This window comes from Lucilia sericata, unplaced genomic scaffold, assembly GCF_015586225.1.
Source record: "Lucilia sericata isolate MDLA Ls3-8-SP2 unplaced genomic scaffold, ASM1558622v1 Contig001394F_arrow, whole genome shotgun sequence".
In the NCBI taxonomy this organism is placed as follows: domain Eukaryota; kingdom Metazoa; phylum Arthropoda; class Insecta; order Diptera; family Calliphoridae; genus Lucilia; species Lucilia sericata.
This window is the reverse complement of record NW_023995333.1, coordinates 20,232-34,842: the sequence shown is the minus strand read 5'-3', so window position 1 is coordinate 34,842 and position 14,611 is coordinate 20,232. Positions and strand designations below refer to the sequence as shown.

General features: G+C 30.1%; 1 protein-coding gene across 1 annotated transcript; it reads left to right on the top strand.

Moving 5' to 3' along the window:
• The first annotated feature begins 404 nt into the window (after positions 1 to 404).
• Positions 405 to 13,045, top strand: LOC119611237 (homogentisate 1,2-dioxygenase-like). Its single transcript, XM_037966753.1, is given in 8 exon segments — positions 405 to 533; positions 8,866 to 9,010; positions 9,013 to 9,137; positions 11,485 to 11,668; positions 11,976 to 12,096; positions 12,166 to 12,296; positions 12,353 to 12,634; positions 12,692 to 13,045. Coding segments are annotated over 8 exon segments (1,314 nt in total). The 5' UTR covers positions 405 to 518; the 3' UTR covers positions 13,003 to 13,045.
• Positions 13,046 to 14,611: the final 1,566 nt, after the last annotated feature.

Here is a 14,611-nt window from a genome sequence, read left to right as displayed (position 1 = left end):
GTAAACAACAACATCAGGTGGTGTTTTTCATTAATCTGCATATAAATCCAGTTTAAAAACAACAACAAAGAAATTGACCGGCATTTGGTTCCACTAGTTTCATAACTGGTTAAAATGCAATAAAACTGAACACTTTTTAAAAAATAACTAAACTTAATATTGAATAATTTTGTTTTTGAACAAACACCGGTTTTTAAATTTTGTTTTTATTAGATTTCTACTCAAACTATTCTAGATCAACAAACAACAACCAGGTGAACCCAAAAATAACAAATCGATAAAAATACGACTGGTTTTTCAATAGACAAAATTGAATCCTAATGAAGCTGAGAATGAGAATGAACCGAGATAAACAACATTTTGGGTGGTGTGACGACTGTTATAGCTGCTGCTGGGGTATATAAGAAGCATCGTTTGGCTTGATACAAGGTTTTTTCTTAATTGTGACGTCTTAACGGTAACAGCAGTTTTTTCGAAAAGTTTAGCGGGCGTGTAACTTAAAGTAAAACGTTTAAAACATGAGTGATTACAAGGTAAATGGGATAAAGATCCTTCCTTGAGTTAAATATTTGTTAAAGAAAAAGTGAAAATGTTGAGAAGAGAGTTAAAAATATGATTATTTTATTAAAAAAACTAAATACTATTAAAATATTTTAAAAAAGCTAAAGTTTTCAACACGTGTCAATGAATTTTTAAGAAAATGAGTTAAAAGTTAATAAAAAGTGTTTAAAAATTATATAAATTACTGTAAATAAAAGGTTTAATTAATCTAAACTTTAATCGCACAAAAAATTTTCAAATATTTATATAAAAAAATTAAATTTTAAAAGTTTTAAATTCCCAGGCGGTAAAAATCTCTTTTTAAAAAGTTTAAAATTTAGTGAAAGTTTGGTGAAAATAATAAAAAATATTTAAAGAAAAATTTAAAAATTGTATGACTTGAATCTTATTTCTAATAATTCGGAACACATGCCAATATAAAATACACCTAATAAATGTATATATTTAAATAAAGCTATAAAATGCTTTAATTGAATTAATTATATAATTCAGTTTTAAATTAAAAATTTTTTAAAACAAGTTTTTTTCTTTAATCTTAAACAAATTTTGAGCTTAATCAAATTTATGGAGATTGAATGTGATAGCGAAAATCGAAAAATTTAAATATTTTACGATCTAAAAATAACTTTAGAATCTGTTATTTTTGGAATAAATAAATTTGTGTTTTTTGTAACAGATTAACTATTTTGAGTTTTATAATAACACTAGCTATACCCAGTGTACTTTGCTAACCTAAAAGCAATGTAAATGAAAAAAAAACTACGATTTTGAAGATTCTAACTAAAGATAGTTTTCCAGATATAAATTTTTTACATTTTGGGGATGCCACACAAATTATTGCAAGTTCGCCAATTTTTCCGAACGTTAATTTAGATTTTAATGTAACCTATGAAAAATTTGAATAACATAATAGTTTCTCAGATATACGAATTTATCTAAGTTCTTCGTGCAAAATTTTAAGATGCTAGCTCTATTAGTTTCCCAGATAAACGATTTTTTGTATATTTTATTCATATGGGAGGAGCAATGTCCCCCATTGGTAGTCCGCCAATTTATTACCCAAAATGTTTACATGAATGTTAAAGTTCTTCATGCAAAATTTGAAGATTCTAACACTAATTGTTTCCCAGATAAGCGATTTTTTTATTTAATTCTTATGGGAGGTGTCACGCCCCCTACTTTTAGTCCGCCCCCTTTTTCCTTAAATAATATTGACACTATATGGTTTCGACAAAATTTGAGGACTCTATCTGTTATATTTTCTCAGATATACTGATTTAATATTTTCTTCATATGGAAGGTGTCACGCCCACTATAGGCATTCCGCCCATTTTGTTCAAAAATATTCTTATGGATGTCAAAGTTGCCCATACAAAATTTGAGGACTCAAACTCTTGCAGTTTCTGCAAAGTTCCTTCCAGACATACAGGAAGAGACTGTGAAAATTTCAGAAAAATCGGTCCAGCCGTTTAGCTGTCTATAAAGTCCATACATACAAATACACATTCATTTTTATATAAATAGATGGGGGTGTCACGCCCCCCATTGCTAGTCCTCCAATTTTTCCACCAAATTATCATATGGATGTCAAAATTGTCCATAAAAAATTTGAGGACTCTAGTTGTACCATGTTCCGAGATATTCGACTTTTAAAGAAGTGGGCGTGGCACCACTCCCACTTGCAATTTCAAAATAAAAAGTAGCCTATAGTTCCTTCCAGATATAGACACTGAAAATTTCAAGAAGATCGCAAGAAGATAGAAGAAGAAGATAGATAGATATTAATAGCTTTTGATTTCACATTATTGAGTATCATGTATTTCGGGACGATTACACAGGTCAACAAATTTTTAAAAAAGTCGAGACTTAATTATACTTTTCTATATAATTGAGCAGCACTGAAACCGGATTTGACCTCAGTATTTCTTCATTGCATTCGCTTTTCGAGATACCGCGTCTTAAAAATTTAAAAACCCATTTTTTTGTCCATATTTGCAACGTGATAATAGCACGAAGAAACCTTTATTTACAAAGTTTGTCATCTGAAAGTGCAATCAGTTGATTTTAAAATAAACCTAACCCCTATTATATCTTCCCAAAGTTTGAATATCTTAACCCAAAAAACTAAATTTAAAAAATGTCTCAAATATGACCAAAAAGAGAATTTTTCAATCTTAAGGAGATTCGATTTCCGCGATTCACAATTCTTTCGAATCGATGAAAAGATAGCAGTATCGGTATTTTGGCTTATTTCGGTAACGGTTTCATAGGCTTATAGGTATTTTGACTGATTTCGTTATCGGTATTTTAGCAATGACGGTATTTATTCCAGTATTGCTGAAAACGTAACGATAGCTTAGCGATAACGGTTACTGCGATCATTTATATATAAAAAGAAACTAAAATCGGCTAATGTTCCTCAAATAGTGGGCATTACGAGAAAGTAATAAAAAACTGAAAGAAGTTTTAGGCAAACAGCAAGTTCTCTACAAGTCTGAATATACACTAGCTTCCAAAAAATATCCCACAATTACTTGAACAGCTTACAAATAACATGACTCCAACTACCTCTCCGGTATACAAGAATTAATCTTAAACTACTAGTTGAAAATTTATTGGTCAATTAAAAAGCCCAAACAATTAAATTGAATTGGTGTAATTTTATTAATGACATATAATATTAGTTATTATCATTTAAACATAATTAAAACCAAAACCCAAAAATTTCTATTCTTATACAACATTCATTTTGTCATTTCTCCTGAGTGCATTGTTTTAAAAGTATTTTCTGCTTTATATACATATATATGGGCAATTTCGTGTCAAGTGACCTAACTAAAAAAATCAATTTGGATAGAATTTGCACCAAGGTTAGAGTACTATTGGATAGTAGGCCAGACAGAAGGCCAGTGATTTCTCCTAGGACCAATAGGTGAAAAATTACACTCATTTAAAAAAAGAAACCCGTTTGACCAAAATGTCCAACTTTAACCAACTCTAATTGTGTCAGTTCTTGACCGATAGAGGTGAAAATGTATGGCTTACTATTCAATAATACTATCCTTGGTACAATCGATTTTCCAAATCGATTTTTTGACATGAAATTGCCCATATACATACATATGTATGCAAATATGTTCTTATATATAATATATGTATATATATGCTTATACATAAATATTTACTTATGGTCTTTGACTCAATTCTCTAGACTTCTAAAAATGTATTTATGAAAATGAAGTGGTTTTAAATGTGACCACTAAAACCATCTGCTGCTGTGAACATTTGAAAAAGTATTATCACGTTCTTACAGTTGTTTATTTTAATACCCTTCATTTAATACTGAAAAATGTACAAATTTGTCAAATTGTTTGTAATTTTATCTATTTGTATGTTCCTGAAGGTCAATATAACGAGATATCGTGTCCTAAATTTTGAAAAAGGGACGTCTTTAAGACGTTATAAAAATCCGAGAGCACCTTTGTGTAAAAAGTTTGTTATGTCATCTGAAAGTTCAATTTGTCGACCTTGAAATAAAGGTTTAACCTCTGCTGTAGCTGTTTCGTTTTTCGAGATATCTTAATCTAAAGTTTTAAACAATCTATAAAAGGAATTCGGATTCAGCTATGCTTAATCCTTTACAAAAGTATTAACATAAGAAGCCAAATCAAATAAGATTTCGAAAATATTCAGAAGTCCTATGGATTTTTAGAAGTAATGATAGATATGGATCTGTAATGAACTTTGGTATTGAAAATTCAAAAAATATCGATACCAAATAGCTACCTAATACTCTCACGAGTCCTGTATACAGTACGTCAGTTAAAAAAACTGAAACGATTATTAATTAATGTTAAATTGAAGGGTATACAAGATTCTACATAGTCGTAAATATCACTACTATTGGTGTAAGTTGTTTGTGTAATTCTTGGTATTTGTCTTATTAAACATTTGTAGTAGATATCTCAAATCCTAGAAAAAGTTGTGAAAAAGTTTGTTCTACTTGTTGAAATAAAAAAAACTGTATAATACATACATATAAACATTGTATTTGTCTATTTACTACATACTGTATGAATAAGGAAGAATGTTGTATTAAATAGGGTTGGTTTATTTTTATATACTTACTACTTAGTTAAACTCTTTTTAAACTGCTATTGATAATTGATTTTCGGAATATAGCCCTAAAACGTGGATTAAGTTAGTTATTTACAAGAGTTTTTAAAGTGAAAATATAATTTCATCTAATTTAGGAGATCTATTTTCTATAATTGATAGATTTTCGAAGGAAACTCAAAATTATGAATCGAGTTCCGTGCAGTTAAAAGGTAAAAAGATCTAATTATTTGGCAAATTAGATTTAAATACATCGAATTTTATCGCCATACATACATATTGACAAGTTATGGCAACAAGCGTCAAATGTGGTCTGAACTTATTCAAATTTAAAGAATATCTTAACAACAACTAAACAGCAATGATACCAAAAGTTGACGGTATTACTATGTACACTGTACAACTTCTTTCTCATTCCAATAATAACTTAACAAATATAATTTTGTTAACTAAATGTCGATGATTTATTACATTTTTAATAAACATTCTTTACAAAATAGTTTGAATTCATTATGTGTATTACATTTTGGAAGATTGTGTCATTTGAATAGAAATGTATGATTTAACAATAATGAAGTAGTATATCAGTGATGGGCAACGCACATATATACATGTAAAAATACATTTCCAGTACAGTTCTAGTTCAGTTCTAGTTCAGTTCTAGTTCAGTTCTAGTTCAGTTCTAGTTCAGTTCTAGTTCAGTTCTAGTTCAGTAGTTCAGTTCTAGTTCAGTTCTAGTTCAGTTCTAGTTCAGTTTTAGTTCAGTTCTAGTTCAGTTCTAGTCAGTTCTAGTTCAGTTCTAGTTCAGTTCTAGTTCAGTTCTAGTTCAGTTCTAGTTCAGTTCTAGTTCAGTTCTAGTTCAGTTCTAGTTCAGTTCTAGTTCAGTTCTAGTTCAGTTCTAGTTCAGATCTAGTTCAGTTCTAGTTCAGTTCTAGTTCAGTTCTAGTTCAGTTCTAGTTCAGTTCTAGTTCAGTTCAGTTCAGTTTTCTAGTTCAGTTCTAGTTCAGTTCTAGTTCAGTTCTAGTTCAGTTCTAGTTCAGTTCTAGTTCAGTTCTAGTTCAGTTCTAGTTCAGTTCTAGTTCAGTTCTAGTTCAGTTCTAGTTCAGTTCTAGTTCAGTTCTAGTTCAGTTCTAGTTCAGTTCTAGTTCAGTTCTAGTTCAGTTCTAGTTCAGTTCAGTTCAGTTCTAGTTCAGTTCAGTTCTAGTTCAGTTCAGTTCTAGTTCAGTTCTAGTTCAGTTCTAGTTCTAGTTCAGTTCTAGTTCAGTTCTAGTTCAGTTCTAGTTCAGTTCAGTTCAGTTCTAGTTCAGTTCTAGTTCAGTTCTAGTTCAGTTCTAGTTCAGTTCTAGTTCAGTTCTAGTCAGTTCTAGTTCAGTTCTAGTTCAGTTCTAGTTCAGTTCTAGTTCAGTTCTAGTTCAGTTCTAGTTCAGTTTAGTTCAGTTCTAGTTCAGTTCTAGTTCAGTTCTAGTTCAGTTCTAGTTCAGTTCTAGTTCAGTTCTAGTTCAGTTCTAGTTCAGTTCTAGTTCAGTTCTAGTTCAGTTCTAGTTCAGTTCTAGTTCAGTTCTAGTTCAGTTCTAGTTCAGTTCTAGTTCAGTTCTAGTTCAGTCTAGTTCAGTTCTAGTTCAGTTCTAGTTCAGTTCTAGTTCAGTTCTAGTTCAGTTCTAGTTCAGTTCTAGTTCAGTTCTAGTTCAGTTCTAGTTCAGATCTAGTTCAGTTCTAGTTCAGTTCTAGTTCAGTTCTAGTTCAGTTCTAGTTCAGTTCTAGTTCAGTTCTAGTTCAGTTCTTGTTCAGTTCTAGTTCAGTTCTAGTTCAGTTCTAGTTCAGTTCTAGTTCAGTTCTAGTTCAGTTCTAGTTCAGTTCTAGTTCAGTTCTAGTTCAGTTCTAGTTCAGTTCTAGTTCAGTTCTAGTTCAGTTCTAGTTCAGTTCTAGTTCAGTTCTAGTTCAGTTCTAGTTCAGTTCTAGTTCAGTTCTAGTTCAGTTCTAGTTCAGTTCTAGTTCAGTTCTAGTTCAGTTCTAGTTCAGTTCTAGTTCAGTTCTAGTTCAGTTCTAGTTCAGTTCTAGTTCAGTTCTAGTTCAGTTCTAGTTCAGTTCTAGTTCAGTTTAGTTCAGTTCTTCTAGTTCAGTTCTAGTTCAGTTCTAGTTCAGTTCTAGTTCAGTTCTAGTTCAGTTCTAGTTCAGTTCTAGTTCAGTTCTAGTTCAGTTCTAGTTCTTAGTTCAGTTCTAGTTCAGTTCTAGTTCAGTTCTAGTTCAGTTCTAGTTCAGTTCTAGTTCAGTTCTAGTTCAGTTCTAGTTCAGTTCTAGTTCAGTTCTAGTTCAGTTCTAGTTCAGTTCTAGTTCAGTTCTAGTTCAGTTCTAGTTCAGTTCTAGTTCAGTTCAGTTCTAGTTCAGTTCAGTTCTAGTTCAGTTCAGTTCAGTTCTAGTTCAGTTCAGTTCTAGTTCAGTTCTAGTTCTAGTTCAGTTCTAGTTCAGTTCTAGTTCTAGTTCAGTTCTAGTTCAGTTCTAGTTCAGTTCTAGTTCAGTTCTAGTTCAGTTCTAGTTCAGTTCTAGTTCAGTTCTAGTTCAGTTCTAGTTCAGTTCTAGTTCAGTTCTAGTTCAGTTCTAGTTCAGTTCTAGTTCAGTCTAGTTCAGTTCTAGTTCAGTTCTAGTTCAGTTCTAGTTCAGTCTAGTTCAGTCTAGTTCAGTTCTAGTTCAGTTCTAGTTCAGTTCTAGTTCAGTTCTAGTTCAGTTCTAGTTCATTCGAGTTCAGTTCTAGTTCAGTTCTAGTTCAGTTCTAGTTCAGTTTAGTTCAGTTCTAGTTCAGGTCTAGTTCAGTTCTAGTTCAGTTCTAGTTCAGTTCTAGTTCAGTTCTAGTTCAGTTCTAGTTCAGTTCTGGTTCAGTTCTAGTTCAGTTTCTAGTTCTAGTTAAGTGGCTCCCATAGCTGGTCTTTTTCAATGGAATAGGTGCGTATGTATGTGTGTACAGTAGGGTATAACTTTCATCCAATTTTGATAATTTCAAATCGACCCTATCTATTCTATAAAGAGAATAAAAAAGTATATCGAAACAGTATATCACTTTTCTCTAGAGTTAAAAAAGTTTCCACGGAAAATGTTTTAAAGTTTTCGATATTTACTTTAAACAAATTTAAAATTTTTTAATACTAAATCGGAATTGTTTAATTTATCCCTCTTCTAAGTTTAGAACCCGAGTATGTTTATTGCGTCATTAAGGTTTTTGCACCAAAATGATCCGAGAAAACAGATTTCGTTGTTAGAACACCACAGACTACCACGTAGTAAAGTTGCCTAAGTTTGGTTATACCCTAGTTCACAGTAATGTTTAATCACAGAGCGTTTTCGATATTGTGATATTTTCTATTTACCATCTCGAATGTTTTAAGGCTTATTTCGTTTTTACCAACAACGTAGTTTATTTGTTAATTAGTGTTTCGCGGTGGCTGCCAAAAATGCTTATATTGAGATTTGTAGATTAAGTGCAAAATTTTGGGTATATGTAAGTATGTGAATAACAATGTTATGCAGAGATGGAAATTCAGTATTATTATATCGTTTGTGCAAATGATTAAAACGTTTGGATCGGTACAAAATTGGACCAATCCAAACGTCTAAAAAAAAAACACCTTGATACTAATATATTTATGTATCATGTATCTTAGAACAATTTTAAAAATCACAATTTACCATGTCTGATATAACAGTCAATAAATCGAACATTTCATTCGTAATCTTCTTTTAAGCAAACGTGAGAAAATTCCTAAAGTGTATGGAATATTTTACAAAAACAAAAATATTAATATTGGCAAATAGTTCTATGAAGAACGATTTTATGAAATGTGTGTGATAGACAAAAAAATCTACCAATCCGAAATAAATGAAGCTTATAAATGAATGAATTTATAAATAACAAGTAATAAGAGGTTGTATCGAATACTATACATATGCAAACTTAATATACTGTGTAGACTGCAGACAAAATAAATAAATTAGGGAGATTTGAATGTAACTGTCACCAGATTTTAAATTTTATTAAAAAATAACATAATTTTTGAATTATGGGAAAATTATATATACCTAGGATCTTATGGTAATGGAAACATAATATGTCCGTCCATTTGTCGTTTGAAAGCATATTAATATGAAATTTTAGTACGACTTTATAAAAAAAAAATAAATTTCATTTCGACTTTATAGTACATGAGTGGTTTTGGTTCTCACTTCTCATCCGAAGATCCCAGATGTCCAAACTCATTACCCGTGGGCCAAAATACACCACAAAAGTGTGCATACGGTTTGTATGCTGAACAACTGTCGGGTACAGCATTTACAGCACCACGTAAGGAAATGCACGCACTTGGTTTTATCGCATCAATCCCAGTGCCAAACATCAACCATTCCAGGCATACGAAACAGCTAGCAAACATTTAACTCATAATTGGGATGAACAGAAACCAAATCCCAATCAGGTAAGTTAAAAAAATATATTGAATGTTCAAATTGTATATACGAGAATCCATAGAATTATTTTACTGTTTCCTTTTAAAATTTAACAAAAATTTTTTGTTTTAAACACTTTTGTTATCCTTAGCCAGGATTTTGTTATCAATACCAGATAAAAAAATAAAAATATTTCATTGTCAAACTTCCACTTTCATAGTAAAAATTTGCAAATTTAACAGTTTCATTTTTTTATTCAATTGTTAACCACAATTTCTATTCTCTTTTCAAATTCAATTCTATTTTTTTAATAAATATGCTTTTATAACCCATAGCCAAAAAGTGGGGCGATACATATCGCTCATTTACTACAAGACTGGTATAATCTAAAAATCGGGATTTTTGAACTGAATACTATATATTATTTTCGGTTTTATGCTGTAAACTTCAAAACTAAAACCTATGTATGTTTTCACTTATATTTTATAAGTAAAAACTGAGTTTAAGTTCAGATGAGAAACATACTAACAACTACTTAATGTTGTTTCTCCCAAAATAAAGTTTTTTGATTTATGCCGGTTTTGTAATAAATGAGCGACATGTATATTAAATTTGTTGTTTCGTTTGTAACACAGAGGAATATGTATATTCAGGTCGTAGATCCTAAATCAGTTCTTGTTCTAGTTTAGTTCTATTTCAATATTTAGTTCAGTTCTAGTTCAGTTCTAGTTCAGTTCTAGTTCAGTTCTAGTTCAGTTCTAGTCAGTTCTAGTCTTTCTAGTTCAGTTCTAGTTCAGTTCTAGTCAGTTCTAGTTCAGTTCTAGTTCAGTTCTAGTTCAGTTCTAGTTCAGTTCTAGTTCAGTTCTAGTTCAGTTCTAGTTCAGTTCTAGTTCAGTTCTAGTTCAGTTCTAGTTCAGTTCTAGTTCAGTTCTAGTTCAGTTCTAGTTCAGTTCTAGTTCAGTTTCTAGTTCAGTTCTAGTTCAGTCTAGTTCAGTTCTAGTTCAGTTCTAGTTCAGTTCTAGTTCAGTTCTAGTTCAGTTCTAGTTCAGTTCTAGTTCATTATAGTTCAGTTCTAGTTCAGTTCTAGTTCAGTTCTAGTTTCAGTTCTAGTTCAGTTCTAGTTCAGTTCTAGTTCAGTTCTAGTTCAGTTCTAGTTCAGTTCTAGTTCAGTTCTAGTTCAGTTCTAGTTCAGTTCTAGTTCAGTTCTAGTTCAGTTCTAGTTCAGTTCTAGTTCAGTTCTAGTTCAGTTCTAGTTCAGTTCTAGTTCAGTTCTAGTTCAGTTCTAGTTCAGTTCTAGTTCAGTTCTAGTTCAGTTCTAGTTCAGTTCTAGTTCAGTTCTAGTTCAGTTCTAGTTCAGTTCTAGTTCAGTTTAGTTCAGTTCTAGTTCAGTTCTAGTTCAGTTCTAGTTCAGTTCTAGTTCAGTTCTAGTTCAGTTCTAGTTCAGTTCTAGTTCAGTTCTAGTTCAGTTCTAGTTCAGTTCTAGTTCAGTTCTAGTTCAGTTCTAGTTCAGTTCTAGTTCAGTTCTAGTTCAGTTCTAGTTCAGTTCTAGTTCAGTTCTAGTTCAGTTCTAGTTCAGTTCTAGTTCAGTTCTAGTTCAGTTCTAGTTCAGTTCTAGTTCAGTTCTAGTTCAGTTCTAGTTCAGTTCAGTTCAGTTCTAGTTCAGTTCTAGTTCAGTTCTAGTTCAGTTCTAGTTCAGTTCTAGTTCAGTTCTAGTTCAGTTCTAGTTCAGTTCTAGTTCAGTTCTAGTTCAGTTCTAGTTCAGTTCTAGTTCAGTTCTAGTTCAGTCTAGTTCAGTTCTAGTCAGTTCTAGTTCAGTTCTAGTTCAGTTCTAGTTCAGTTCTAGTTCAGTTCTAGTTCAGTTCTAGTTCAGTTCTAGTTCAGTTCTAGTTCAGTTCTAGTTCAGTTCTAGTTCAGTTCTAGTTCAGTTCTAGTTCAGTTCTAGTTCAGTTCTAGTTCAGTTCTAGTTCAGTTCTAGTTCAGTTCTAGTTCAGTTCAGTTCTAGTTCAGTTCTAGTTCAGTTCTAGTTCAGTTCTAGTTCAGTTCTAGTTCAGTTCTAGTTCAGTTCTAGTTCAGTTCTAGTTCAGTTCTAGTTCAGTTCTAGTTCAGTTCTAGTTCAGTTCTAGTTTAGTTCTAGTTCAGTTCTAGTTCAGTTCTAGTTCAGTTCTAGTTCAGTTCTAGTTCAGTTCTAGTTCAGTTCTAGTTCAGTTCTAGTTTAGTTTCTAGTTCCTTTTTAATTCAGTTCTAGTTAGTAAGATTTTAAAAACAACAAAACTGGTTAAGAGTTTAGAATCAATATGGTGGTGGGTGTATAAGATCCTCGATGACCAAAAACATATAATACTTTTACTTGTTTGTGTGTTTGTTTAATATTTGTAGATGCGCTGGAAACCATTCGATATTCCTAGTGGAAATGAGAAAGTGAATTTTGTTCAAGGTCTGCACACCGTTTGTGGTGCTGGAGATGCTCGTTGTCGTCATGGTCTGGCTGTTCATGTTTATCTCTGCAATACATCTATGGAAAATACAGCATTTTATAATAGCGATGGTGACTTCTTAATTGGTAAGTTGTTGTGTGTTTTCTAATGCTATGGTTCTGTTTTATTTTCATTTTAATGTATTCAATTTTTATCCAATTGTTGTTGGTTTGACCAACAACAAAAGTGTTATGTATTATTATAATGCATAAAGCTTTGAAAATGTTAATGAATGATAATGTATAAATTCTTTGATTATTATATCGAATGGTCATTATATGAATTTAAGTTATTTATTTTTAAATATTATTGAACATGTATAAAATAGTTATATACACGAGGGCAATTGGAGCAATACAGAAATTATAGATATATTTTTTTTTATAATTACAGTACCTCAAGAGGGAGTTTTGGATATTACCACTGAATTTGGTAAAATGAAAGTGTCTCCCAATGAGATTTGTGTTATACCCCAGGGCATACGTTTCGCTGTAAATGTAACTGGACCTACTAGGTAAAATATTACAAAGAAAACTAAATATAAAAACTTATTTACAAAAAAATGTTTTTCCTCACTTATTAGAGGTTATATTTTGGAAGTTTACGACAATCATTTCCATTTACCCGATTTGGGACCTATCGGCGCCAATGGTTTGGCCAATCCCAGAGATTTTCTAACACCTGTAGCTTGGTTCGAAGATCGTCAAGTAGAAGGTAATATTATGTTTATTTATAAAATTCATTAATTTTATTAAGATGTTTGTTTTTAGGCTTCCAGGTAGTTTCTAAATTCCAAGGCCACCTATTTGCCGCCAAACAAAATCATTCCTGTTTCGATGTGGTAGCCTGGCATGGCAACTATGTGCCCTACAAATACGATTTGGCCAAATTCAATGTTATTAATTCAGTTAGTTTTGATCATTGTGATCCCAGTATATTCACCGTCCTAACCTGTCCCAGTGCAAAATATGGCACGGCTATAGCTGATTTTGTTATCTTCCCTCCTAGATGGTCGGTGCAAGAGCATACTTTCAGACCACCTTATTATCATCGTAAGTGTTTCTTTCATTCTTAATTTTTCATTCCTAATATTTTTTTTATTTTTTAAGGCAACTGCATGAGTGAATTCATGGGTTTGATTTTGGGTCGCTACGAAGCTAAAGAGGAAGGTTTTATGCCCGGTGGTGCCACCTTACATTCCATGATGACTCCTCATGGACCCGATAACAAATGTTTCGAGGGTGCTTCTAATGCCAAATTACAACCCGAACGTGTGGCTGAGGGTACTCAAGCTTTTATGTTTGAATCCTCTTTGAGCATGGCTGTGACCAAATGGGGTGAGGAGACTTGCCAGAAATTAGATGCTAAATACTATGAATGCTGGCAGGCTTTGAAAAATAATTTTAAATTAAATAATTAAAGTGTTTTTTACTCAATTTATAAATATAATAAAGGTTGTTAGAAAATTTTTTTCTAAACTGTAATCGGTTTAATGCAAAATGTTTTATAAATTTTTGTTCAAAGTAAATTTTCGAAAAATTCCCTTTATAATGGGAATTTTTTGATAACTATTATAGGAAATTTTTTGATAAATTTCGTATTATTTTATTTAGGAAATTTTTTGATAAATTTCATTTTTATAGGAAATTTTCAAAAAATTTAATTTTTATAGGAAATTTTAGAAAAATTTAATTTTTATAGGAAATTTTTGAAAAAAATTATTTTTTATAGGAAATTTCCTTTTTATAAGAAATTTTCGAAAAATTTCCTTTTATAAAAAGGAAATTTTCATAAAAGTTCCTTTCTAAAGGAAATTTTCATAAAATTTCCTTTCAATAGGAAATTTTGAAAAAATTTTCTGTTTTTTAGGAAATTTTCAATAAATTTTCTTTTTATAGGAAATTTTCAATAAATTTTCTTTTTATAGGAAATTTTCAATAAATTTTCTTTTTATAGGAAATTTTTAATAAATTTTCTTTTTATAGGAAATTTTTAATAAATTTTCTTTTTATAAGAAATTTTTAATAAATTTTCTTTTTATAGGAAATTTTTAATAAATTTTCTTTTTATAGGAAATTTTTAATAAATTTTCTTTTTATAGGAAATTTTCATAAAATTTCCTTTTTATAAGAAGGTTTCAAAAAATTTTCTTTTTATAGGAAATTTTCATAAAATTTCCTTTTCATAGGAAGGTTTCAAAAATTTCCTTTTTATAGAAAATTTACGATCAATTCCCTTTTATTGGAAATTTTTAATAAATTTTGTTTTTATAGGAAAAAATTATCAATAATTTTCTTTTAGAGGAAATTTGTGATCAATTTTCTTTTTTAGGAAATTTTCGTTGAATTTCCTTTTGATAGAAAATTTTCGATAAATTTGCCTTTTTAAAGGAAATTTTCAATAAATTTCCTTTTCATAGGAAATTTTCAATAAATTTCCTCTTTGTAGGAAATTATCAATAAATTTCCTTTTAAAAAGAAATTTTCAATAAAATTGTTTTCATAGGAAATTTTCAATAAATTTCCTTTTTGTAGGAAATTTTCAATAAATTTCCTTTTTGTAGGAAATTTTCAAAAAATTTCATTTTTGTAGGAAATTATCAATAAATTTTCTTTTTGTAGGAAATTATCAGTACATTTCCTTTTAAGAAAAAATTTTCAATAAATTTCCTTTTCATAGGAAATTTTCAATAAATTTCCTTTTTATAGAAAATTTCCAATAAATTTTCTTTTCAATAAAATACCTCTTTTGAAGGAAATTTTCAATAAATTTCATTTTTGTAGGAAATTTTCAATAAATTTCCTTTTTGTAGGAAATTTTCAATAAATTTCCTTTTTGTAGGAAATTTTCAAAAAATTTCCTTTTTGTAGGAAATTATCAATAAATTTCCTTTTTGTAGAAAATTATCAATACATTTCCTTTTAAGAAGAAATTTTCAATAAATTTCCTTTTCATAGGAAATTTTCAATAAATTTCCTTTTTATAAAAAATTTTCAATAAATTTTCTTTTCAATAAAATACCTTTTTTG